At 49.1% G+C, this 25,167-nt stretch overlaps 1 protein-coding gene across 3 annotated transcripts in view; it reads left to right on the forward strand.

Moving 5' to 3' along the window:
* The window catches only part of PLEKHA4 (pleckstrin homology domain containing A4), a 32,086-nt gene that overhangs the window by 6,442 nt on the left and 477 nt on the right, over nucleotides 1-25,167 (forward strand). The window contains exons 1-19 of one of the 3 annotated variants that reach the window (XM_036835090.1): nucleotides 100-724; nucleotides 1,187-1,276; nucleotides 2,538-2,645; nucleotides 4,683-4,755; nucleotides 4,870-4,970; nucleotides 5,121-5,230; nucleotides 5,814-6,023; nucleotides 6,383-6,662; nucleotides 7,286-7,372; nucleotides 8,349-8,396; nucleotides 8,518-8,598; nucleotides 8,758-8,907; nucleotides 10,512-10,610; nucleotides 12,475-12,615; nucleotides 13,903-14,002; nucleotides 14,074-14,150; nucleotides 22,136-22,297; nucleotides 24,306-24,364; nucleotides 24,774-24,886. In XM_036835090.1, the coding sequence (XP_036690985.1) occupies nucleotides 1,193-1,276; nucleotides 2,538-2,645; nucleotides 4,683-4,755; nucleotides 4,870-4,970; nucleotides 5,121-5,230; nucleotides 5,814-6,023; nucleotides 6,383-6,662; nucleotides 7,286-7,372; nucleotides 8,349-8,396; nucleotides 8,518-8,598; nucleotides 8,758-8,907; nucleotides 10,512-10,610; nucleotides 12,475-12,615; nucleotides 13,903-14,002; nucleotides 14,074-14,150; nucleotides 22,136-22,297; nucleotides 24,306-24,364; nucleotides 24,774-24,886 (2,083 nt within the window). In that variant the 5' untranslated portion in view covers nucleotides 100-724; nucleotides 1,187-1,192. Of the gene's footprint in view, nucleotides 1-99; nucleotides 725-1,186; nucleotides 1,277-2,537; nucleotides 2,646-4,682; nucleotides 4,756-4,869; nucleotides 4,971-5,120; nucleotides 5,231-5,813; nucleotides 6,024-6,382; nucleotides 6,663-7,285; nucleotides 7,373-8,348; nucleotides 8,397-8,517; nucleotides 8,599-8,757; nucleotides 8,908-10,511; nucleotides 10,611-12,474; nucleotides 12,616-13,902; nucleotides 14,003-14,073; nucleotides 14,151-22,135; nucleotides 22,298-24,305; nucleotides 24,365-24,773; nucleotides 24,887-25,167 lie in introns of those variants that run through there. The other 2 variants (XM_036835091.1, XM_036835089.1) reach the window with 2 other exon arrangements.

Here is a 25,167-nt window from a genome sequence, read left to right on the forward strand (position 1 = left end):
CCAGAGGTCAGGCTGTGGTGGGGAGGCCAAGAGGGGCGGGGTCAGCCGGGATTGGGAGGGGAGGCAGCCGCGTGGGCGGCTGGCAGACGGAGGGAAGGACCCACAGAGAGGAAAGAGAAACTGGGAGAGCGGGGAAGAGAGAAAGTGAGAAGGGAAATCTGAGCGAGGAGGAAACAGTAGACGTGGAGGGCCACGGAGAAAGAGAAAGAGATTGAGTGTACGGGAGAGAGAGAGACAAGGGGGAACAGAGAGGGAGAGAGCGAGAGTGAGAGAGAGCGAGAGAGAGCGAGAGAGAGCGAGAGCGAGAGAGAGAGAGAGAGAGAGAGAGAGAGAGAGAGAACGGGATGGAGACTTAAAGAAGAGACTCCATGAGTCGCAGAAAAAGATTTGGACAGAAACAGAAAGATTGGGAGAGAAAGTGATGTGGGGGTGGGGATGCTGCCGAGGAGGGAATGAGTAAGAGAGAGACTGGAAGAGACAGAGATTAGAGAGTGAGAGAGACAGAAGGTGAGACTGGAGAGAGAGACAGTATAAGAGGAAGGTAGAGCGTGAGAGGAAGACTCACTATCAGAGACAAAGAGACCAAAGGGTGTGAATGAGCAGGTGAGAACTGAGGGCTATGAGAGGCATCCCCTAAGGGGCAGAGGAGGAGGGGCACTGTGCCTGGGTGTCCCAGCATCCGCGCTGCCCTCTTGTGCTCTCTGCCCTTGGGACCCCAGAGCTGGTAAGTTCCCTGGCTGGGCTGGGAGGGAGGAGCTGCCTGGGTGCACATTCCTGGTGCCCGGGTCTCAGTGGGGATGTTCTGGGAGTGCACGTGAGAGGGCAGGAGACAGGTAGCTGGGGGGACAGCTGGAAAGAGACAGGGAATGGGGGGTCTTGAGCACAGAGAGGGTCAAATTCCTGGCCAGTGTGCGGGGGCGGGGGGCAAGAATAAAGGGGCTCCTATTCTCTGTCTCTGGCTGCAGACAGCTGCCCCCTCCCCGCAGCTGCCAGTGCCGCCCACCTCTCTTGGCATCACTCTTGGTATGCGGTCCCGGGCCGGAGCCTCCCCCGGTCCCCCCAGGCCCCAAACAACAGGCTCTTTCTCCTCCGCCTCCTCCGACCTGCAAGCCCCTGACCCTGTCTCTGTCCCCGGCCGGGTCATCTGCAGAGAGGCACACACAGCCCCTTTTTTTCTCTCCCCAAGCCCTTGATGGAGGAAGGCAGACCTCGGAGCAGCCTCAGCCTGGCCAGCAGCGCCTCTACCATCTCCTCGCTCGGCAGCCTGAGCACCAAGGTTCGAGCTTCTTGGTGGGGCTGGGGAGGAGGGGGGTGCTCTGGGCTGCCCCACCCTCCTGTTTCCGAACCCTGGTTTCGGTGCCACCCGAGGGACTCTGGTTGTCAAAAGCAAGGGTCTTTAGCAACGGGGTGTGCCGAACCTAGCAAGGTCCCAAATTTCCCACCCGCCACAGCTAGGAATTCAGAGGCACTCCCAGCTGTCCCCACCCCTTGTATTTTCCTAATTCGAAGCCAGAGTAACAACCCTGCTTAACTCTGGTTGCTAAGATAAGGCCACTCCCCAGCCGTGACCTCCCCTCTCCCCAGCCAGAAACTCAGTGGCTACTCTTATTAGGAATGAGAAATCCGTGTCCTGTCTCTAGCCATCCCATCTACCCAATTCTGAAATCTGATAAAGGAAAGACCCTTCTCCAACAATAAATATGCCCCATGTGGCCTGAGATTCTTGCATCCTAAATCATCACCCCAGCCCAAAGTTCAGTCATGACGTTCATTTCCTTGTCCTCCAGACATCCCCTCACTCATTTCTAGCTTCCCAAGTTCAGATTCTGGAGATTTGATCCTGACCTGTATCAGCATCATCACCAAGGAGGGGCATCCTGTGGGAATCTGGCCGTGGGTGCCTGGGATATCTGTGTGGACAGGAGAGGGAGGCCCATCTACTGGGATGAAGGGATTTGGAGCTCCCACCGCCACCCTGGACATGATCGCTAAGGAATGTCATTCCTTGGCACTGAGGTATCCTTTGATTCCAGCTGACCCACCACCAGGGACTCAGCACAGAGGTCCTTCCTGATTATGGGGACCTCCTAGGCAGTATTGCCATCTCGGGTCCCAAAGGCTCTACTACATCTCTGGCTCTGGTGGCCAAGAGCATCTTCTCCTTGGCAGTGGACCCTTGATTCCCAAATTCCCTCTGCAGTGGCCAGTAGCCTCTTCCTTGCCTCCAGACACTTCCCTCCACGCATGAAAAGTGTCTGTCAACTCTGCACTATGCACAGGCAATTCTCATCCCCAAACTCAGATCCCTCTTTATTTATTTTTTAATCTCAGTTCCCCGACCAGGGATTGAACCCGGACCATGGCAGTGAAAGCGCCGAATCCTAACCACTAGGCCACCAGGGAACTCCCTCAGCTCCCTCCTTGACCCAGTTTATAAAGGAAGCTGAGGAGGGCCTCGGGTTGCCTGAGTCCCACTGCACCGCCTCCCCAAGCCCATCCCAAGGCCATGTTCACTTCTGTCCTCCTTGTCTCTTCAGAAGTCCACCCGGGCGGTAAGCAAGGTGCATGCCTTCGGGAAGAGGGGCAATGCGCTCAGAAGGGACCCTAACCTCCCCGTGCACATCCGAGGCTGGCTTCATAAGCAGGTAGAGTGAGCGGGAGAGGGGAAAGGACACTCCAAGTGGTGTTAGAGGCTGTGCCCCTGGCTGTCCACTGTTTCTCTCCTTCCAAGTCTTCTCCAAATATTTTTTTTTTGATCACTGCTTCCTCCCTTATTCTGTCGTTTCTTTCATTCATTCATTCATTCAATGACCACTTTTTTTTTTCATAAATTTATTTATGCTTTATTTTATTTTTGGCTGCATTGGGTCTTCGTTGCTGTGCGCGGGCTTTCTCTAGTTGCGGCGAGCGGGGCCTACTCTTCGTTGCGGTGCGCAGGCTTCTCACTGCGGTGGCTTCTCTTGTTGCGGAGCACGGGCTCTAGGCGCGCAGGCTTCAGTAGTTGTGGCTCGTGGGCTCAGTAGTTGTGGCGCACGGGCTTAGTTGCTCTGTGGCATGTGGGATCTTCCCAGACCAGGGCTCGAACCCGTGTCCCCTGCATTGGCAGGCAGATTCTTAACCACTGTGCCACCAAGGAAGTCCAATGACCACTTCTTGAACATTTACAATGTGCCAAGCCCTGGGTCACATACCATGCAAATAAGACAAATAAGTATCTATCTACATTCAAGATGGGGGTTGGACAGGTATGGATAATAAATTAGTATAAAACAAATGGACTGGGCTTCCCTTGTGGTGCAGTGGTTGAGAATCTGCCTGCTAATGCAGGGGACACGGGTTCGAGCCCTGGTCCGGGAAGATCCCACATGCCGCGGGGCAGCTGGGCCCGTGAGCCACAACTACTGAGCCTGTGCGTCTGGAGCCTGTGCTCCGCAACAAGAGAGGCCGCGATAGTGAGAGGCCTGCGCACCGCGATGAAGAGTGGCCCCCGCTTGCCGCAACTAGAGAAAGCCCTTGTACAGAAACGAAGACCCAGCGCAGCCAAAAATAAATAAATAAATTTTAAAAAAACCAAAAAAACCACAAATGGACTAAGTGATTTTGGATGGTGGGAAATGAAGCACTGTGAAGAAATAACGCAGGAGAATGTGCTGGAAAGTGGCTGAGGGATGAGAGCTACTTTTGACTGTTGGTCGGGGAAGGCGTCTCTGAGGAGATGACATTTGAGCTGAGAATTATATGTCAAGAAGGAGCCCATTGTGTTACGATCTGGGGGGCAGAGGGAATCTGAAAGCAAAGGGCCCTGCAGCAGGCCAAAGTTTGGTGTTTGGAGCAAGCCAAGGTGAGAGAGAGGAGGGACGGCAGGGCGACAGGGCGAGTTTCTCTAAGTGTGGTCCCAGACCAGCAGCACCAGCATCACCCGGGAACTTTCTAGAAATGCAAATTGTCAGCTCCCACCTCAGATCTACTGACTGGAGAACTCTGGGGATGGGACCCAGGAATCTGTGTTTTAATGAGCCCTCCTGGTGATTCTTATGTGCACCCAAGTTTTAGATTCCCTGTAAGCCAGCAAATTAGGGTAAGGAACTTGAGATTCATTCTAAGTGTGACGGGAAGCTCTGTTTTGAGCAGGGGACTCACATGGGCTGATTTATAATTTTAAAAGATCATGCTGCTTCTGTGGGAATGGATTGAAGGGGAGAAGAGGGGCACCAGGTTAGAGATGGAGCAGTTCTGGAGGAGGAGATGGGGAGATGCAGGATTCAGGGTATGGCTCCGCACCACCTTCCTGGCCTCTCTGTGTCTCACACTCCGTAATGATCGGGCCACGTCTTCCTATATAAAGCCGCTGCCCGTGTGTGGTACAGTATCTGTCCCAATCTTCCTGTAACTTCTCAATCCCCAACTGACACGTGAGGAAAAAATGAGGTTCCTAGTGGGGAAATGACTTGCTTAAGGGCACAGTTTGAAAGTGGTGGAGCTAAGAGTCAAACTCAGGTCCACCTGTGTCCAGAATCTATGTCCTCTCAACTGCAACCCACTGGTTTCCAGTTCTCCATCTGAATCTATTGCACCAAACATGTGTCTCTGCTCCTCTCCTTTCTTTGGGTCTTTGGCCCCAGGTGTCACTGTCTCCATCTCCTTTTTTCCCACCCCCCTCTACTCCCACTCTGTCTCTCCAGGACAGCTCCGGGCTCCGGCTCTGGAAACGCCGCTGGTTCGTCCTCTCTGGCCATTGCCTCTTCTATTACAAGGGTCAGTGCCCCAGCTGGCATGGGGTGGGTGGGCCCCCCTCCCACCCTCCCTTTCCTCTAGCCTCTTGGCCTCTAGATCCCTGTGTGACACTTGACCCCAGCCTGTCTTTTGCAGACAGCCGCGAGGAGAGCGTCCTGGGAAGCGTCCTGCTCCCCAGCTACAGTATCAGGCCAGATGGTCCAGGAGCCCCCCGAGGGCGGCGCTTCACCTTCACCGTGAGTCCATCCAACCCCCATGGGCACTAAGGCACTAGGCGATGGGGGCAGGCATGGAGCATCCATTATTGGAGATAAAGACCAGGGTCCATGGCATCCTTCTTTTTAGAGGACCCGGAGGCCGGGCCCTCCAGCTCTCTCTTCCCGCAGGCGGAGCACCCGGGCATGAGGACCTACGTTCTGGCGGCTGACACGCTCGAGGACCTGAGGGGCTGGCTACGGGCGCTGGGGCGGGCCTCCCGCGCGGAGGGGGACGATTGGTGAGCATAAGTACAGGCCACGCCCCTGACACTCTACCTCCAGTCTGGATCCTGCAAATTATCCGGCTAACCCCTCCCCTTGAGGCCCTGCCCTCTTCAGTGTCCAATCACTATTCTTCTAGCTATGAAACTCCGCCCTTCAGGCCCCACGTCCAGGGGACTTCATCTCCAATCAGCAAAGAGTCTATCTCTTGTAAGCTCCGCCCACCATTTGGTCCATCAGTATTGCTCATTCTCTAACTGGCTCCCGCAGAAGTCTCCACCCCCTGAGGCTGCCACCTAAAAAATGTCAGATTAAAAAAAAAAAGGAAGGCTCCAGGCTCTGTCTGCCTGACCCAATTTTCAGGCTGGAGACGCATAGTCTAGGGCATTGGGCCCAGCGACCTGGATGGACCTTGTGGCCCTGCACAAGTCACTGCCAACTCGGGCCTCAGTTTCCCCATCTGCAAAATGGGAAAACAGTTTACAGTGCACTACCTCCCCTTTTTTCTTTGTAGGTTCCTGTGTCCTTATCTGTGAAATGGGAATAAGGGCTGTTATAATGTTCAAAGGAGTGATGTCTTTTTCTGTGTCCACTCGTTAGTGGGCAACCCAGGTTATCTGCACGTCCCCAGACTGGGGAGGGCCCTGGCGGCCCCGGTGGTCCCCCAGAGGTGAGCAGAGGGGAAGAGGGGCGCGGCTCAGAATCACCGGAGGTGGCTCGTCTCTCCAGAGGTCGTGGCCGGCTGCTCACTCCCAGCCCCATGGCTGACCTCCAATCTGGACCCCGAATTCGGAGGACAAGGAGCCCAGAGTGAGTTGGACGAGGGAGTCTGGGACGAGAAGGTTCTATAGGGCTGAGCTTCAGAGGAAATGCTGTGGGCGTGGCCGAAGGGCGGGGCTGGGACTGATTAGGGGAGTGACTTAGTGCTTTCTCACTGATGTGTGTGACTTGCTGGGTTCTTGTGGGGTCAGTGCCTGTCGGGGAGAAGTCTCAAGGAAGGGATGCCACAAAGAGGGAAATTATTCAGGATCTGGCTACTAGAGGAGGGTTCTACTCCAGAGGGACAGTGAGACACCCTGAAGGGAGACACATCTTTGAGGCTGGCTTGATAGGTAGTGGGATGAGGGGGCTCTAGTTGACGCAGTTCACCTATTCTCTCTTCCCTACAGCCTGTTCACACCCTTCTCTCGCTCTCCCTCCCCTCTGAGCCTCCCCCGGCCCCGTTCTGCTCCTGCGCGCAGACCCGCTCTCTCCTCTGGAGACACAGCACCTTCTGCCAGACCCCATACCCCCCTGAGTCGCATCGATGTCCGGCCTCCTCTGGATTGGGGCCCCCAGCGCCAGACACTCTCCAGGCCCCCCACTCCCCGACGAGGACCCTCCTCCGAGGCTGGGGGAGGAAGGGACCCTAGGAGTCCCCAGCACTGGAGTCAGGAGGCCAGAACACCGGTGAGCAGAGGTGATGGGGAGAGGGACTAAATCTCCCCTTTGACCATGGGGCTGTCTTTCCAGGCTGGTCTCTAGGCCACTGGCCCCTGGGTATCATGGGGATTGTAGTTCAGCGTAATCACAGCTGGGTTCAGATGTGAAAGAGAGAGTGAACTTTAACTCCCATGAGTTTTCAGGGCTCTCTTCAGGCTGGTCTTTGGCCATAACCCGTTAAGCATTATGGAGAGTGTAGTCCAGAATACTCTCCTCTAGGACAATGCTGTGAGCGGTAGCGTCGATTGCATCTGCCTTGTGTCTCCAGTTTATCTTTCCAAGTTGGTCACCTACTATTTCCTCTGAACATCATGGGACTGTAGTCCAGAAAATCCACAGCTAACCACGAATGTGAGAGTGAGAGTAGACTGCAACTTCCATTGGTCCCTGGGACTGTTTTGCCAGGCTTTCCATTTATTATCATTCTCTGTGTCCCCACAATGGCACACAGCTGGAGAGCAGATAGTTGAGGAAGTTCTGGGGGCCCAGTTCTGAACCTCAAAGAGTCTCCTAAGGCACTGCAATTCTGGACACATCCATTCTAATATTTGTTACTAAGACATGCCAATTTCTAAACATCTCTATTTCAGTATTCCTCCCAGGCCCCCTCTGGTTCCTCCACATATCTCCAGCTCCCTCCGAGGCCTCCTGGGACCCGGGCTTCCATGGTTTTATTGGTAGGTATCCTGGGGTACCTCGAATCTGCCAGAGCCCCCTCCCTTGCTTTCTTTGCTATGGTGAATGTCATCTCCTGGATTAGTGTGCCTAGAGAAGACTGGGTATTTCAAGGTGCCTGGATATACATTAGTTTCCTAGGGCTGCTGAAAACTGGGTGGCATATATGTATAGAATATCTCTCCATTCATTCATATAATTTTCTAGGTCTGTCATTTGAGTTTTTTCATAGAGATTTTGTGTGCTATTAGTTAAGGTAATTCCTAAATTCCTGATAGTTTTTTGGGTTTTTTTGGCCACGCTGTGTGGCTTGAGGGATCTTAGTTTCTGGACCAGGGTTTGAACCCAGGCCACTGGCAGTGAGAGCACCGAGTCCTAACCACTGGACCACCAGGGAATTCCCTCCTGACAGTTTTTATAGTTATTTGAATGGTATATTCTTCTTTTTTAAAAAATATTTTCTAGTTATTGATGGTGTAGAGATATGCTATTAAAGTTTGTAACTTCATTTTACACCTGGCATCCTTGCTGAATTCTCTTATTTATTCTAATAATTTTTTTATGCTATTGTTATTTGGGGGGTAGATGAGCACATCATCTATAAATAATGATGGTTTTATCATTCCCCTTCCTATCCTTACACTTTTATTCTTTTTCCTATCTTATAGCATTGGTCAAGATCTCTAATACTGTGTTAAACTGTAACAGTGGTAGTGAGCATCCTTATTATATTCTCAGTCATAAAGGAACTCTCTAAGTTTTCTCCATTAATTATTTATTTGCTATAGCTATTTGGTAGCAAAGACCACTTCCTAAAGCCAAAAGTCTGGCAATTGGTCTACTGAGGTTTGCTAAAGCTTGGAACAAATCTAATAAGGACAGGGGTGTCTGTTAGTAGAAACAGGGCTCAGCTCAGTGCTGAGCTACAATAAGGACCTGTTTGGGCATGTGACCTCCAACTTTTCTCTTTCTCCTCAGCCGGGTCCCCCTCTAGACTCAACCTTCCACCAAAGCTTGGAGACAGATGTAAGTTCTCCTGATCGAACCCTTGCTGAGTTCCCAGAGCTGGGGAGAGAATGTTTAAATTGTGGCGCAGGGGGAAGAGCCAGATCTGGTCCATAAATAGCTCCTGTCCTCCTTTCTCCAGACTCTGTTGACCAAGTTGTGTGGGCAGGACCGGCTCCTGAGGAGGCTGCAGGAGGAGATAGATCAGAGGCAGGAGGAGAAGGTACAGGGCTCTGGGACAGGGGAGGAACATCTGGCCTCTCCACCTGCCCTTAGCCCATCCTGATCCCCAGCATACCCAAGGATATGGGAAGACACCTTTTCTCTTTTCCTGAGGCTGGGGGTGGTTTCAGAAGTCTAACCATCTTCCCTTTCGGTGCAGGAGCAGCTAGAAGCAGCCCTGGAATTGACTCGACAGCAGCTGGGCCAAACAACCAGGGAGGCTGCAGCTCCTGGGAGGGCTTGGGGGCGCCAGCGCCTCCTGCAGGACCGACTGGTCAGTGTGAGGGCCGCTCTTTGTCACCTGACCCAGGTGAGCATCTGGGAAGGGGCATACCTCCAAGGAGACCCCAGGATTCTACAGGTTGTTACTAAAGGGCACTTGCCCCCAAAGGCTCTTGGGAAGGTGGTTCTTGAGAATCCCCCCAATTTTAAGCCAATGAGCTTGACATTCCTAGAGGGTGAGGGGCAAGCAGCCAAGAAACAGTAGTATTTAATTTAGCCATTTAGGGGGGAGATTTTTTTTTTTGAGATAGATTTAGTTTCCAGTCTAGTAAGTTCTTTTTTATTTATTTATTTATTTTTGGCTGCGTTGGGTCTTCATTGTTGTGCGAGGGCTTTCACTAGTTGCGGCGAGCGGGGGCTACTCTTTTTTTTTTTTTTTTAATTTTTATTTATTATTATTTATTTTTGGCTGTGTTGGGTCCTCGCTTCTGTGCGAGGACTTTCTCTAGTTGTGGCAAGCGGGGGCCACTCTTCATCGCGATGCGCGGGCCTCTCACTATTGTGGCCTCTCTTGTTGCGGAGCACAGGCTCCAGATGCGCAGGCTCAGTAGTTGTGGCTCACGGGCCCAGTTGCTCCGCGGCATGTGGGATCTTCCCAGACCAGGGCTCGAACCCATGTCCCCTGCATTGGCAGGCAGATTCTCAACCACTGCGCCACCAGGGAAGCCCACGGGGGCTACTCTTCGTTGTGGTGCACGGGCTTCTCGTTGCGGTGGCTTCTCTTGTTGCAGAACACGGGCTGTAGGCGCACGGGCTTCGGTAGTTGTGGCACGCAGGCTCAGTAGTTGTGGCACACGGGCTTAGTTGCTCCACGGCATGTGGAATCTTCCCGGACCAGGGCTCGAACCCGTGTTCCCTCCATTGGCAGGTGGAGTCTTAACCACTGCGCCACCAGGGAAGTCCCAAGGGGGTGATTTTGATACAGACTTCCTGGCTTTGAATCTCAGTTTCCACTCATAGTTGCTGTGTGACCTTAGAGAATTTACTTAATCCCTCTGGGCCTTAGATGCCTCTCATATAAACTTGAGATAATAAAAATAATATTTACTTCATAGGGCTATTGTGAAGTTTTCATAAATATATGTAAATGAATGAATGTTTAACACTTTTGTACCTAGTATATGGTAAGCAATACTTGTGTTAGCTGTAATTATTACCATCTGTAAAATGGAGACATTAATAGTACCTACCTCAAAAGAATTAAATGAGAGCTAAGAACAGTGCCTGGCACATAGTAAGTGCCAAGTAAATGTTAGCTGCTATTGTTATTGGTATTGGCAAGGAAGTTTCTGCTGCCCAGGGGTGTATAGGTCTCGTGGTCTTGTCTGTTTCAAGAATTCATTAGATCTGTAGACTCTGCCGTCCTAGAGGAGTGCAGAGGTAATCCAGAAGATTCAGGGAAAGCTGTTATTTGTCTACACTAGCAGTTCATTGGAATGGCAGGTTCAGTACAGACTCTGGGGTTCCCAGTAGTCTGAGCAAAGAGGCCCTTGGGAATTGCAGTCCATATACCCCCCAGGGCACCTGGGGCCAGGCCACCCTTCCTCCTGCTAATCTAGGAAAAGATGGGATTGGGAAAGATCTGGTGGGAGGGCATGCTAACTCTGTGTCTCCCCCTTCCTGGGACCTGAGGAGCGAGAGCGGGTTTGGGACACGTACAACAGCCTGGAGCAGGAGCTGAGCACCTTGAGAGAGACCCTTGAGTACCTGCTGCACCTCGGGTCCCCCCAGGTACACCCCTGCCCCAAGCCCCCAAGCCCCACCCTGCACTCCAAGATCACTCGGAAACCCTTTTGGCATTTAAGCCCCTCCCATAGAATCAAAGCCCCTCCCATGTTATCTTTAGCCCCTCCCCCTCTGCCTTTTCCTTTCATTTAAAACCCAATAATTAAGACAGTGCTCTTAATTTCAAGACCTATCTTCAGATTCGGAACCACTGCCCTGTCTGGTTCTAAATCTCTCCTCTTACTTTGAAGCCGTACCCTTGGGGTCAAAACTCTGCCCTTCATCCCTGTCCCATCCTGCAAGTTCATCTCTTGCATTCTGCATCCTGACTTTCACTTTTAAATTTATCCTCTGGAGGCTCCAGTTCTAAATCCAATCCCTTAGTTCAAGCCCTACTCCTGAAGCCCCATTGCTTGGCCTCAGACCCACGTCTTCATTCTAAGCCTAGCAATAGAGTTTCTAAATCATATACCTTCAATTAAAAATTCTGGCTTCTAGTATTAAATGCGTACTCACAGGTTTAAGCCCCACCCTCTTCATGCTAACCCCCTCCCACTTCCTCCTAAAATCCACCCCTCAACGCTAATCCCCCACCTACTGGTGTTAGATATTCCTCAGCACCAGCAATATATGAAAAGAACAATACATCACAACCAAATTAGGCTTATTACAAGAATGCAAGGTTAATTTAACACTTGAAAATAAGTTCATGTAGTTCACTACATTTAATAAAATAAAGAAAAAAACCCACATAGTCATCTCAATAAATGCAGGAAAAACATTTTAAAAATTTAATATCCATTCATGATAAAATCTCTCAGCAAAGTAGGAATATAAATCAACTTCCTTAATCTGATAAGGAACTTAAACTTACAGCAAACATTATTGTTGGCAGTGAAATGTTGAAAACTTTCCCCCAATATTTGGAATAAGACAAGAATGTCTGCTATGGCCAGTTCTAGTCAGCATTGTCCCAGGGATCCTAGGCAGTACAAGGGAGTCTGAGACATAAATCAAAGGTATAAGGACCAAAGAGGAAGACATAAAGCTGTTTTTATTTAAAGATGACAAAACTGTGTATGTAGAAAATCCAAAATAATCTCCAGAAAGATTGGTAGAATAAGCCAATCCAGCAAGGTAACTGAATGCAAGGATAACATGCAAAAATCAATTGTCTTCCTGTATGCTAATAACAAACAATTAGAAAATAAATATTCATAAACAATAGTGTTTACAATTAACATAAACAGATTAAATATCTAGGGAGAAATATAATGAAAGATATGCACGACATCTACTCTGAACGCCACAAAATGTCATTGAGAGAAATTAAAGACCGATATAAATGGAGAGATGTACCATGTTCGTGGATAGGAAAGACACTAATGTAAAGATGTGGTCTCCCCTAATTGATTTCCCCAGTGGGGATATTTGATCCCAATACAAATCCAGAAGGCTTTTATGTGGAGTTTGACAAGCTGACTCTAAATTCTATCTGGAAGTGCAAAAGGCCAAATGTAGACAAGGCAACCTGCAAAAACAAAGCTGGAGGACTAACACAACTGGATATCAATCAAGTCTGACTGTAAAGCTACAGTTAATAAGAGGGCAGTATAGTATTGACACATTAGACAAATGGAACAAAGGAAAGAATAGAATATTCAGAAACAGACTCATATATTTATATGGTCACCTATTTATAACAGAGATAACACTACAGAGCCATACAGAAAAAGCAATGTTTATGATAAATGATAATGGGTAAGTGGGATATCTAAATGGAAATTTCAGACCCTTTCCATGGCCTATCAACTTTAACCCTCCTTGCATTTTCCCACCTTTGAGTAACAAATTCCTTTCCTCTCCCCAGGACAGAGCATCTGCTCAACAGCAACTGTGGATGGTGGAAGACACACTGGCAGGTCTGGGGGGTCCCCAGAAACCACCCCACCACACTGACCCTGACTCCCCATCCCCTGCACTCCAAGGCGAGGAGTCCTTAGAGAGGGAGGTGAGACACCTTTTTCTCACCCCCAGCTTCCTGTTCCATCTGCCCCTGGCCCAACTCATTACCTACTCACCTCTTTCTTTCTCCCTTGAGCAGCTAACCAACCTCAGGCACGTATCCTAAGCTCTGGAAGCCTTTGTTTTCTTATTCGTTATACTATGATAATTGTCCAGTGGTGTGCTGGACCCAGTTCCCAACACCTCCCAAGGTCCAATTGCCTGCATCTCTTCTCAACTCCACATTCAGTGATGTCATGTTGGTAGCTTGAAATTGACCATGGTGGGAGTATTTACACCATGGAAATTGGCAAATGCTACAAACCAGAGCTCTTTTCTCCCAGAGGGCATTTGTTAACATTTACCAGACACCGCTGATCTTAACCCCTACCTTGCAGGGTACTGTAAGAAGGAGAAACTGACTAGAATGTGCCTGACATAGAGTAAGCCGACAGGAATCAGGAGCCATAATGGTCATAGCTGATCATCAGATCATGTATCCGGGAGACCTGGGTTTAGATCTCAGCTTTGCTATCTTTGTGATATCAGTCATTGACCTCATTCTCTGAACCTCAGTTTCCCCATATATCAAATAGGGATAATATTAGCTGTCTCATAGATTTACTGAGGGGATTCAGTGAGATAATGCTGGTGAAGTATTTAGCACCGTGCCAGATACATAATCATTATAAAACCTCACATGTATAATGCCCTGCCATGTGCCAGGCGCTGTTCTAAGTGCCTTACTTGTATCGATTCAATCCTCAAATCAGGGACTCCCCTGGTGGTCCAGAGGTAAAGAATCAGCCTTACAATGCAGGGGACACAGGTTTGATCCCTGGTCAGGGAACTAAGATCCCACATGCCACGGTGCAGCTAAGCCCTCGCGCCGCAACTACAGAGCCCACGTGCCCTGGAGCCTGTGCGCCACAGCTAGAGAGTAGCCTGTGCACTGCAATGAAGAGCCCACATGCCACAAGGAAAGATCCCGCATGCCTCAAAGAAGATCCTGTGTGCTGCAACTAAGACCTGATGCAGCCAAAAAAAAAAAAAAAAAAAAAAAGCCGTAGGTTAAAATCCTCATATCAAAAGGTGAACTATGGCACAGAGAGGTAAAGTAACCTGCCCAAGGTCACACAGCAAAAAAAATGGCAGAGCTGAGGTTTGGAAACCAGATCTGGCTCCTGGTTTTCAATCTTAATCCTACTTATGCAGTGTCTCAATTGTTAAGTGCTTGAAAATGGTAATAATAGTGGTAATGATAATTATTATTCCCCTTTCCTGACCTCTCCAGAGCCTGCCTGAGTCCTTGGAACTGAGCCTACCCCGGTCCCCTGAGGCTGACTGGGGGCGGCCCCCAGGGGGCGACAGAGAGCTGGCCAGCCCTCGCTCAGGTGAGCGTCTGGAGTCGGGAGGAACTTGCTCGGCATTCCTGGTCCTCACCAGTCCCATTCTGCTCCTCCAGGTCTTGGATCGCCAAGGGTCTCCCGGGCTTCCAGCCCTGAGGGTCGCCGCCCCCCTTCGCCACAGCCAGGAACCAAGGTAGGCAGTCCATCTGGCCTCCTCAGGTCCACTGTAACCCTTTGACCACCACAGGAAGGACCCCCTCTCCCCACTCTTGGGCAAACATCTGGGAGAGAAGAGTTTTAAGGCCACACCCCAGAGCAGAGACAGCGAGATTTGTTAAGAGCGTTGGGACTGAATTTTGTCTCTGCCACTTCCAAGCTGTGTGACTTTGGGTCAGTTATGAAATCTCTCTGCCTTCATTTTCTCATCTGCAAAATGGAGCTAATAGTGATGTCTACCACCTAGGGCTGATGTGAAGAGTCAAATTAGATGAATGCCCATAAAGCTTGAAAGTAGTGCCTTAGAGCAAGCACTTCATTCATTCATTCATTTATCAATCATTCATTCAATGTATACTTATTAAATACCCTCTTCACTGTCTAATAAGGTAGCCAGTAGTCACATGGGGCTATTTAAATTTAAATGAATTTAAATGAAATAAAATTAAAAATTCACTCTCACTCGCTAAATTTCAAGTGTTCAGGAGACACAAGTGGCCAGTGGCTACCCTGTTGGACAGTGAAAATAGAGAACATTTCCGTTATTCAGGAAAGTTCTATCACATAGAGCTGTTTAGGTGCTCAGGACCCAAACGTGAACAAGATGAGAAAAAAAATCCTTCTCTCATCAATCTGACATTCTAGTGGGAAGAGGCAGGTAATAAATAATTTACTATAAATTATTTTATATGTTCTAAGTGCTAAATAAATAAAAACAGCACAGTGAGGGGATTTGGGATACTTGGAGAAGAGGTGCAATTGTCAATGGCTTGGTCTGGGGAGGCTTCTGGAGAGGTGATGCTTGTGCAGATACCCGGAGGAGGTAAGGGAGCAAGCCTTGGGGGTGTCTGGTGGAAGAGCATTAGAGGCAAAGGGAACAGTGTTTGCAAAGGTTCCGAGGCAGAAGACTCTGGCGTGTTGGAGGAGCAGCTAGAAAGCCAGTGTGGCCGTAACCGAGTAACCGAGCAAGAAAGAGAGGGGTGCTGATGAGGACAGAGGGGTAATAGGGGCAGATCGTGCTGGGCCTTGTGGTCCAAGGTGAGGACTTAGCTTTGACACTGGGTGAGCCCAGAGCCATGGAGATCTGAGCAGGCACTGAGATGCTGTAAATGGGAACTAACGCCCTCTGGCGGCCACATGGGGGAACAGACAGTGAACAAGGGCTGAGGTAGGGAGCCAGTGAGAAGGTGAGTAGGCTAGTCCAGCGGGGAGAGAACAGTTGTTTGCACTAGGTTAGAAAAAGTGGAGATGTCGAGACAGAGTCGGATTCTAGATATACCGGTTTTCAAACCTTGTTCAAAACCCTTGGGACCAGATGTTGTTTAAAATGCAAAGATTTGCAGATTCTAGTAATTCGGTGCGTATACTGTGTACTCTGCGTTCTATAACACCGCCTGCCATGTCTGGAGCAGCACACTTAAGCAAACGCATTACCATTTCTCCAATAAAATGTATGAATATGCATACGAAATGGGATAAAAGCTATAAATAACATCACCATTTAAATGTCAAGTTTAAAAAAATAGCAATGAATTACTTAAATGGAGTCAGGGGAATAAAAATAGCTTATAAATATCAGGCGCTTTTTATTTTTTGGAGAGTTATTTATCTTTTTGAATTTTTGAATTTTATTTTATTGATTTTTCTTATACAGCAGGTTCTTATTAGTTATCCATTTTATACATATTAGTGTATATATGTCAATCCCAATCTCCCAATTCATCCCACCACCACCACACACCCATGCCACTTTCCCCCCTTGGTGTCCAGACATTTGTTCTCTACATCTGTGTCTCGATTTCTTCCCCAGGCGCTTTTTATTTCTAAGGAAAAGGTGCTGGGTTCCAGATGCCTGCAGCCAGTATGCAGTTTTTGTTTTTTGATTTTTTTAAGGCGGTGGGTGGTTTATCCTTGCTCTTCACGGAGTGTGAAATTCTATTGTTACAAGCTGTATGTAGAGATGCCACAATTTCTTTTTTAAACTTAAAAATTTTTTTCTATCGAAGTATAGTTGATTTACAATGTTGTGTTAGTTTCAGGTGTACAGCAAAGTGATTCTTTTCCATTACAGGTTATTACAAGATATTGAATATAGTTCCTTGTGCTATACAGTAGGTCCTTGTTGTTTATCTCTTTTATATACAGCAGCGTGCATCTGTTAATCCCCAATTCCTAATTTATCCCTCCCTCCCTTTTCCCCTTTGGTAACCATAATTTTGTTTTCTATGTCCATGAGTCTGTTTCTATTTTGTAAATAAGTTCATTTATGTCATTTTTCAGATTCCACATATAAGTGATATCATATGGTATTTCTCTTACTTCACTTAGTATGATAATCTCTAGGTCCATCCTTGTTGCTGCAAACGGCTTTATTTCATTCTTTTTTTTTAAATAGCACTTTTATTTTTTAAAATAATTAATTAATTTATTTATTTTTGGCTGCTTTGGGTCTTTGCTGCTGCGCGCAGGCTTTTCTCTAGTTGCGGTGAGCGGGGGCTACTCTTCATTGCGGTGCACAGGCTTCTCATTGTGGTGGCTTCTCTTGTTGTGGAGCACGGGCTCTAGGCGCACGGGCTCTAGGCGCACGGGCTTCAGTAGCTGTGACACGTGAGCTCAATAGTTGTGGCTCACGGGCTCTAGAGCGCAGGCTCAGTAGTTGTGGCACATGGGCTTAGTTGCTCTGTGGCATGTGGGATCTTCCTGGAGCAGGGCTCGAACCCGTGTTCCCTGCACTTGCAGGCGGATTCCTGACCACTGCACCACCAGGGAAGCCCCTATTTCATTCTTTTTATGGCTGAGTAATATTCCATTGTATATATGTACCACATCTTCTTTATCCATTCATCTGTCGATGGACATTTAGGTTGCTTCCGTGTCTTGGCTATTGTGAATAGTGCTGCCATGAACATTGAGGGGGGGGGGGTGCCACAATTTCTTGTTTGCATAATAATAATGCCCAGGAAAATCGTAGACATGTTCCAAACATTTCGGATGTCGGCTTTTTCCAGGCACTGCCACCTGTGTCTTGTGTGTGTGCCTGTGGCTCCAGCACGCCCATGAGCAGGCCACCTGAGCCTGGCATCCTTCAAGCCTGTCATTGTTATCTCTCATTGCTGTCGGCGATTATTATTATTATTTTTGGCTGCACCGTGCAGCTTGTGGATCTTAGTTCCCTGGCAAGGGATTGAACCCGGGCCCTCGGAGTCCTAACCACTGGACTGCCAAAGAATTCCCTCGGTGACATTTTTATAGGAGCACAGCGACATTATGGAGCTCTTTGATCCACCATATACATTTTTTTCAGAACTCAGTTTTCATCAGCTGTTATCTTAGCAAACTCATCAATTGTAATTTCTGACCTGCAGATGCTCTGCCACCCAGGTATTAAAATATTTGACATCATATCCTTCTTTAGTGTTGCCAGCTGTTGCTCAGGATCAATGTTCTGGTCTTCATGGAATGTTCTAGCTTGTTTCATGACCAAAGGCCATTCAGGGGGCATCCAGTTACTTCCTCATGAACACAGGGTCCGGGTCTTCAGGTTTTGCCCTCTGCAGAGCTTCTCTACTTGTCATCAGTTCCTGGTGTCACTCTCCCAGTAAAACTTCTGCAACGTGTCTTTCTGTTTGTGTCACATCACATCTTGAGGGTCCTATTTAGTGAGATGTCCCTGCAGAGGCTCCACAATCCTGTTCCTGACGTGATTCTACTTTCTGAGTTCTTGGAAGTGACAGGTGCTTCTGTTTCTTTTCACTCTCTTTGGGGCGATCTTTGGCTCTTTTTGACACCTTCAGAGAGCAATTAAACTAGAAGTCATAAGTAACAAAACAAAACACAAAGCAAGAAAATTGCAGTTGACGGCAGAAGCCCGATGGGTGTGACTCAGGCGATGCCTCACATCACGAACACTGGGTGCATTTTGGCACCGATTTAGAAAAACAAATATCAGTTTCAGATTTTTTTTTTTGGAAATGACAGATAAGAGATTTGGGGAACTGACTTTGAAGGTGGAGCCAACAAGTTTGCCATTCTCATTGGTGCTGGGGTGGTCCTTGGCCTCTTGTGGACTGGGTTTTGTCCGGCCACTGGGGTTCCTGAACTGAATCAGGCCAGATCCCAGGCATCAGGAACCTCAGACACAAGTACTATCAGAACAGGCGGCGGTGTGTGCTGAGATGGGGAAAGCACGAGGCATTGGGGGACTTCAGGGGACAGCTCCCAGGCAGCCTGGGCATGTTGGGGATGGTTTCCTGGAGGCAGACAGACCTTGAAGATTGAGTTAGAATTTATCCCTGGCAAAGCAGGGAAACAGCTAGTGCAAATGTCCAGACTGAGGTGGGGATTTAGGAAGCCAGGGCTTCTGCTAGCCTACAGAATGCCTTTTTGTGAATTAGAGACAGGCGCCCCCTTCTGCGTGGACGGAACCTGGCGTGGTCAATGGAGGGCTTAGCCCTTGGGCAGTGAGCAACCCATACAACCGCACATGGTCAGTTGGGAGCACAGAGCTCTGACCTCTGGAATGCCATCCGCCAACGGCAGGGTTGTTCAGTTCAGGTCCACGAATTCCTCAGACCCTTCTTGACTGCCAGGCTCTACAAGGCGAGGTCCCCAGACCAGTCCCTGTTTTCAAGGACCTACTCTTCCGAGTTTGCCGTGTAGTGAATCTCTGCACCACAACCCCTATTTTTCTGTGGCTTCCCCCATCCTGAAACTGGCAAAGGGCTCCGGCAGGAAAAGTGTGGCTGATGGACTTGGCAGGACCACTCCGACGCCCACTAAGCCATCAGCAGATGACCAATCCAAGTAGGGTGACAGGAGCAGTTGCTATGTCTCCCCTTCTCCCTAAACTTTGGCCAGTGCCGGAAGAAATCCCGAATTCCCTTATTTGCTCGTCATACTGGTCTTCTAGGGACCAGCCCCTGTGGAAGGTGTTGGGGGGCGCCCTGCCATGAATTAGTCCTGATGCTGGAGTCTGATGGGGGAGAGGCATGAATGCAGTCCTCATACACATCCGACAGGGATGAGCCATTTCATAGGCGGGCTCAGAGCATTGGGAAGCCTTTTAAAGGTTAGGTAAGGTGAGTCTGGATGAATGAAAAAAGTTTGGCCATGCAGGAAACAGTACTCCAAACAGGGAACAGGCTATGTACGCAAAGGCACGGAGGGGATAAAGAAGCTGCAGCTCTGTATCGGAAACGAAGCTGAATTTATTACTTGCTTAAGCAACACAGACCTCTTGCAAGATACAGTCGCTCTGGGCAAAGCGGAGAGCTGATGTCATATGGCGTAGAGCTCGGAAACCGGTGGACTTTCGGGTTTAGGAGTTGTTCGACCTTAAGATGCGGAAACTTTGTGTCTGTTGTTGATTGGCTGATTTTCAGAAACGCGGGGCCATCGCTGATTGTCTGGCTTTCAGGAGCGCGGTTCCGGGGATGCCAGTTACGATTGCTTGTTCGAATAGGTGGTGTTGTTTTCTCCCCACCCCCCCTCCCTTGGCAGTGCCACGCGGCATGCGGGATCTTAGCTCCCCGACCGGGGATGAAACCTGTGCCCCCTGCAGTGGAAGCGCTGAGTCTTAACCGATGGACAGCCAGGGAAGTCCCCTCGAATAAGTTTAAAAGCATTTTTGGTGCTTCCTTATTATCCGTGAAAACCAAGTAATCAATCTGTCCTTTCTTAGGAGGAGAGGAACTTTATTCTCAGTGGTGTGTTTAAAGGACATGGATTGTTGGAGCTGCGCCGAGTAACACTTAATCTTGGGAATGGCTCCTGCCTCAGCCGTGCCGCGGCCAGCATCCGGGGGTGGTGTAAGGTTCTAGGTATTTCAGAGCTGATCAAGGAAAAAGATATGACCACTAGGTGGCAGTAGCACACAGAGCTTTAGTTGGTCCACACGGACAGATTTGCCTGTGGGAAAAGTCCCTCACAGCATGAGACCCTCCAGAGGTTACTGCTTGGGGGCCACTGCCCAGGAGGGGGTGGGGGGCGGGACAAGGGAACTCCCAGGAGAGAAGGAGATTAGAGAAGGGACTTAAGGGTCTAGGTGATGTGCTTAGTAGCACAGAGGGGAGCCTCTGGGTCAGAGAGCTCCTAAGGGCAGCAGCCTGTTGGGGGCTTTTTTGTTTGTTTGTTTTGGTCCCGCCGCGAGGCATGCGGGATCTTAGCTCCCCGACAAGGGATGAAACCCGTGCCCCCTGCAGTGGAAGCGCGGAGCCCTTAAAACCACTGAACCGCCAGGGAATTCCCCGGTTGGGGGCTTTTATAGCTACAGATTGATCTTACCTATGGCTAGCAGATGCTGGGTACAGCTTCACGGAGTATTCAAATCAGGCAGGCTCTAAATGGCTAAAAATATCCGTCTGCTTGAGCTATCTTTGAAACAAGGGATGTGTAAAAGTTTCAGTTTGGCCCTAGCAAGCTTTCGGGTCATTGGTCTGGCCTGCCATGAAGAAATAAATGACATAGGGTCAATTTACAGGAACCGCGATGTATCTAACAGGTGGGCATGTGACTCAGGATCGACCAAATCAGAGTCAAGTAGAGTAAACTGCAGTGATTGATCCTACAATAGCAACAGATCTAAGCTGTCTGCCTAGAATGTTCTAGTTGGAGACTGCAGTGGAGAGTTCTCTCCCCACCCCCATCCCCTTTGTTTTTTGCTTAAACAATAAATTTATTGTCTTACAGTTCTGTAGGCTAGAAGTCTGAAATCAAGGTGTCGTCAGGGCCATGCTCCTTCTTTTTTTTTTTTTTTTTAATTTAATTCATTTATTTATTTGGCTGCGCTGCATGGCATGTGGGATCTTAGTTCTCTGACCAGGGATCCAACCTGCGCCCCCTGCAGTGGAAGCTTGGAGCCTTAACCACTGGACCGCCAGGGAAGTCCTGGGCCATGCTCCTTCTGAAGCAGCTAGGGAGGGATCCGTTCCTTGGCTTGTGGTATTATAACTTCAGTTGTCACGTGGCGTTCTCCCTAGGTGCATGTTTGTGTCCAAATTACCCCCTTTCCGGAAGGATAACACGTTTGCAGCTCTATTGGCCAGTTTCCTGCCTGTAGCATCCCAGATGTCTGACAGCCTTCCTTCATTTTGTCCCATCTCTGTCCCCTTCAGTTTGACTTGGCAGCTTTTCTGCTGAGTTGGTTTACTGGGTCCACACATCATCACATGCCTAATCTCCCAGCAAATGGTTTTCCGGACACACCCTTGGTGTTCTCTTCAGAACAAGCTTCCTTGCAATACACACAGGCTGCGAATGTTCCAAATGTTCAAGTTCAAGTTCCCCCTTGATTTATCTCCATCCTCTTGCATTTTAAGTTCTTAAGGCTATAAGTAAGTGATCATGATCAAGGTGTCATCAGAACCATATTTCTGGTAGCTTCTGGTAAAGTTCCTTGGCTTGTGGCAGCATAACTGCAATTGTCACATGACAGTCCCCCTGTGTGTCTCTTCCCTCTGGTTTTGAGGGCGAGAGAGAGCTTGTAAAGTCCTCCCTCAGACAAACCCAAAGTGATCCTCCTGACGATCTAGTTACACGATAAATCTCATTCTTCCTTTTAATGTTTTCAAAGCTGATTCAGAGTATTTTTTTGTTTTTTTTTAATCACAAGCAACCCGGAGTCCTGACTACCACTGCAAAGAGACTTGATCTGTCCAGGGAAGTGCGGGTGTTTGTCAGTCTGGGGCTTCGGGTTTGAACAGGGCAGATGATGGAGTTGAGGCTGGAGAGGTGGGTAGGGGACCAGACCACAAGGGACCTCCAATGCCTTTGTCCTGAAAGCGCTTGGGGGCCATGGAAGGACTTGAGCAGCAGAGGGACAGCCTGTGCTCTGGGTGTAGAAGTAGCCCTTGAGATTCCGGGGTGAACTTATTGGGAAGGGCAAGGCAGGGGGCTGAGAGGTTTAGGGAAGAGAGAAAAACAGAGGCCAAGGTTGGAGTATCGCGGTGTTTCTCATCTCCCCAGGTCCCCCTGGCCCGGCCCCGGATGAGTGCTCAGGAGCAACTGGAGAGAATGCGCAGACACCAGGAGTACGGACGGCCTCTCCCTCGCCCAGCCTCCCCCCGGCTCCTCACTCTGGGGAGGACACTGTCCCCAGCCGGACGCCAGCCTGAGGCAGAACAAAAAGTGAGGGAAACGGGTGGGGCGGTGAAGCAGCAGTGGGTTCTTAGTTCCTAGTTGGAGCCTCAGTTTCCCTCTCTGTAAAATGGGGATGTTTCCTTCCTCCGTACCCAGAACAGGTTTCCAGATTTTACCCCGCTTGTACCTGTGCTGAAATCAGCATCCTGGCTCCCTTATCGGTGGAAGACAGGGTGGGCCAGAGACAACATCTCCACCTCACCAGCGTTCTCCCTCCTCGGGGAGGGGGTGGGGGTCACAGGTCTGGATTGGAAGCCCAATTTTCCTTTTCAGTTACTATGAGTTTTCAAAGGCAAAAAAAGAAAAGAAGAAAAATTGATCAAGTAAGGAAATAGATTTTATTCACGTTATGGTGATGGGGAGAGGACTCCAGATCCAAAGATCAGAGTGGTCCGGGCAGGATGGTATTTTTTGTTTGTTTGGTTGGTTTGTTGTTGGTGGTTTTTTTGTTTGTTTGTTTGTTTTTGGCCACGCCATTGCACAGTGGCTTGTGGGATTTTAGTTTCCCCACCAGGGATTGAACCCGGGCCCTCTGCAGTGAGAGCGCAGAGTCCTAACCACTGGACCGCCAGGGAGTTCCCCATGGATGGTTTCATCTTAGACTTTTCTAGGGAGGAATTAGACAAGTGGGGTGATTTTACAGTTGGGATTGTTTTTGTAAACAGGGAGCATCTCAAGTCAGCTGAACACCAAACATTTATCTCTATGTCTAGCTAGTCTGGGGGTGACAAAGAGTTCAGCTAATCATTTATGACAAAAGGAATGTGAATGTGGAGGGTCTGTTTCTGGCCTTGTCACAGGTAAACGGGGTGGGGGGGTCATCTGTGAATCTTGTCGATGAAAATTCTATTAAAAACAAGTTAACAAGAAAAAAAGGGAATTTTATTTGAGCCAAACAGGATTGTAACCTGGGAGACTCTCAGAAAGCTCTGAGAACTGTTCCATGTGTTAGTAGTCAAAAGGCACACTCATATCCATTTTCCAGACAAAGGATCGTACATCAAAATGACATACTGATGGGCTTCCCTGGTGGCGCAGTGGTTGGGAAGTCGCCTACCAATGCAGGGGACACGGGTTTGAGCCCTGGTCTGGGAGGATCCCACATGCCGCGGAGCAACTAGGCCCGTGCGCCACAGCTACTGACCCTGCGCTCTAGAGCCCGCATGCCACAGCTACTGAACCCACATGCCACGGCTACTGAGCCTGCGTGCCACGGCTACTGAAGCCCACGCACCTAGAGCCCGTGCTACGCAGCAGGAGAGGCCATAGCAGTGAGAGGCCCGCGCACCGTAACAGGAGTGGCCCCTGCTCACCCCAACCGGAGAAAAGCCCAGCACAGCAGCGAAGACCCAATGCAGCCAAAAAAATTAAGATAAATAAAATAAATAAATGTAAAAAAATAATAATAACTTTAAAAAAAATGACATACTGATATTTTTACATAAAAAGTTCACCAAGGATACATAGTCTAGGGAAGAACATACAAAGCCAGCAGCAAGTCACCATGATCTTCTACAGAGTTGGGAAAGAATACTGTTCCTTTAAGAAGTTACATTGGTAGTGTCGAAAGAAAGGGGAAAAAAAATGATCTTTACGATAGAGCAGGCACTGCCATCTCTGAGGAGCTCTGGTTAATGTGTAATGCAGATGCACACTGCACATTAGGGAGGGAGGGAGGAGACTCAAGCACACAGAATTTTATGTTTAATTTTTCTTGTCCTGTCTTAAAATAGCAATTTTACTTCATCAGTCTTATCTAAGTCATATAGAGAAGAGGGGTTCTTTGCAGTAAGCCTTTTACCAGAATGCAAAAGGGCTGGGGGGGGTGGCGGGCGGTGATTTTCCGAACTCCCCTTGTTTTCCCGGAGCTCAGGTAAAGTTAAAAATTGGCAGTGTCTTTGGGGCAGTTTTATCCCCTTTCTGAGCCCCTTCACCCTCAAAATGAGAACATGAGGACTTCCAGATGAGGAATTCTAATGCCCCAATTCCTTTGCAGCCTGTCTTGGGACACTCAGGAGCCCAGAAATGGCTTAGAAGCTCGGGGTCCTGGAGCAGGTAAGGAATTGCAGATCGGGGCAAGGAGCAGGGAAATCAGCAAAGGGGAGGAGAGTAGCATTTCTATTAATGTCTCCTGAGTACTCGTGAGTACTAAAGTACAGATCGCAGAGTCTTTTAAAGACGCTTGAGTTCCTGAGGAATCAGAAAGCCCTAGTTCGCAGTGAGAACTGCAGTTCCTTGGTCGATATCAAACTCCGCCCCTCCGTCAGGAAATCAGAGAAAATTTCCGGCAACCGGACTACAAATCCCACAATGCATGCGGGCTTTTAAAAAGAGGGTCGCGCCCAGTTTAAAATCCTATAGAGACACGTGCTAGGGACTACAACTCCCAGAAGGACACGCGGGGCACTGTGGTCCTTACTGTACTGGCTAATAATACAAGTTCCCCAAATCTCTTTCTTTCTAGTCCAAGGAACACCACCCCTTATTTGCCGACATCCGAAGGGCACCGGGAGCGAGTTCTCAGCCTCTCTCAAGCCCTGGCCACTGAGGCGTCGCAGTGGCACAGAATGATGACAGGTGAGAATGGGCTGGGGACTTTGGGCTCCTGGGTTTTAGGGAAAAGGGAGTCGGAGGCCTGGAATCGTAGGTGCTGATGGGTAGGGGTCTGAGGAATCCTTTATCTTTATGAGGAAAGAGCTGGACAGGGCTTGGGAGTTCTAGATCCCAGGAAGGAGGGGCCCAGGGTCCAGGAATTCTGGGTCTGGGAGAGGAGGGAGCTGGGAGGTCGGACTCCTAGGTCTGAGAGGAAAGGCCTGGGGGAGTCTGGACTTCTGGGTCCCAGAGTTTGCCATTCTCAT

Source organism: Balaenoptera musculus, chromosome 19, assembly GCF_009873245.2.
Source record: "Balaenoptera musculus isolate JJ_BM4_2016_0621 chromosome 19, mBalMus1.pri.v3, whole genome shotgun sequence".
Lineage (NCBI taxonomy): Eukaryota > Metazoa > Chordata > Mammalia > Artiodactyla > Balaenopteridae > Balaenoptera > Balaenoptera musculus.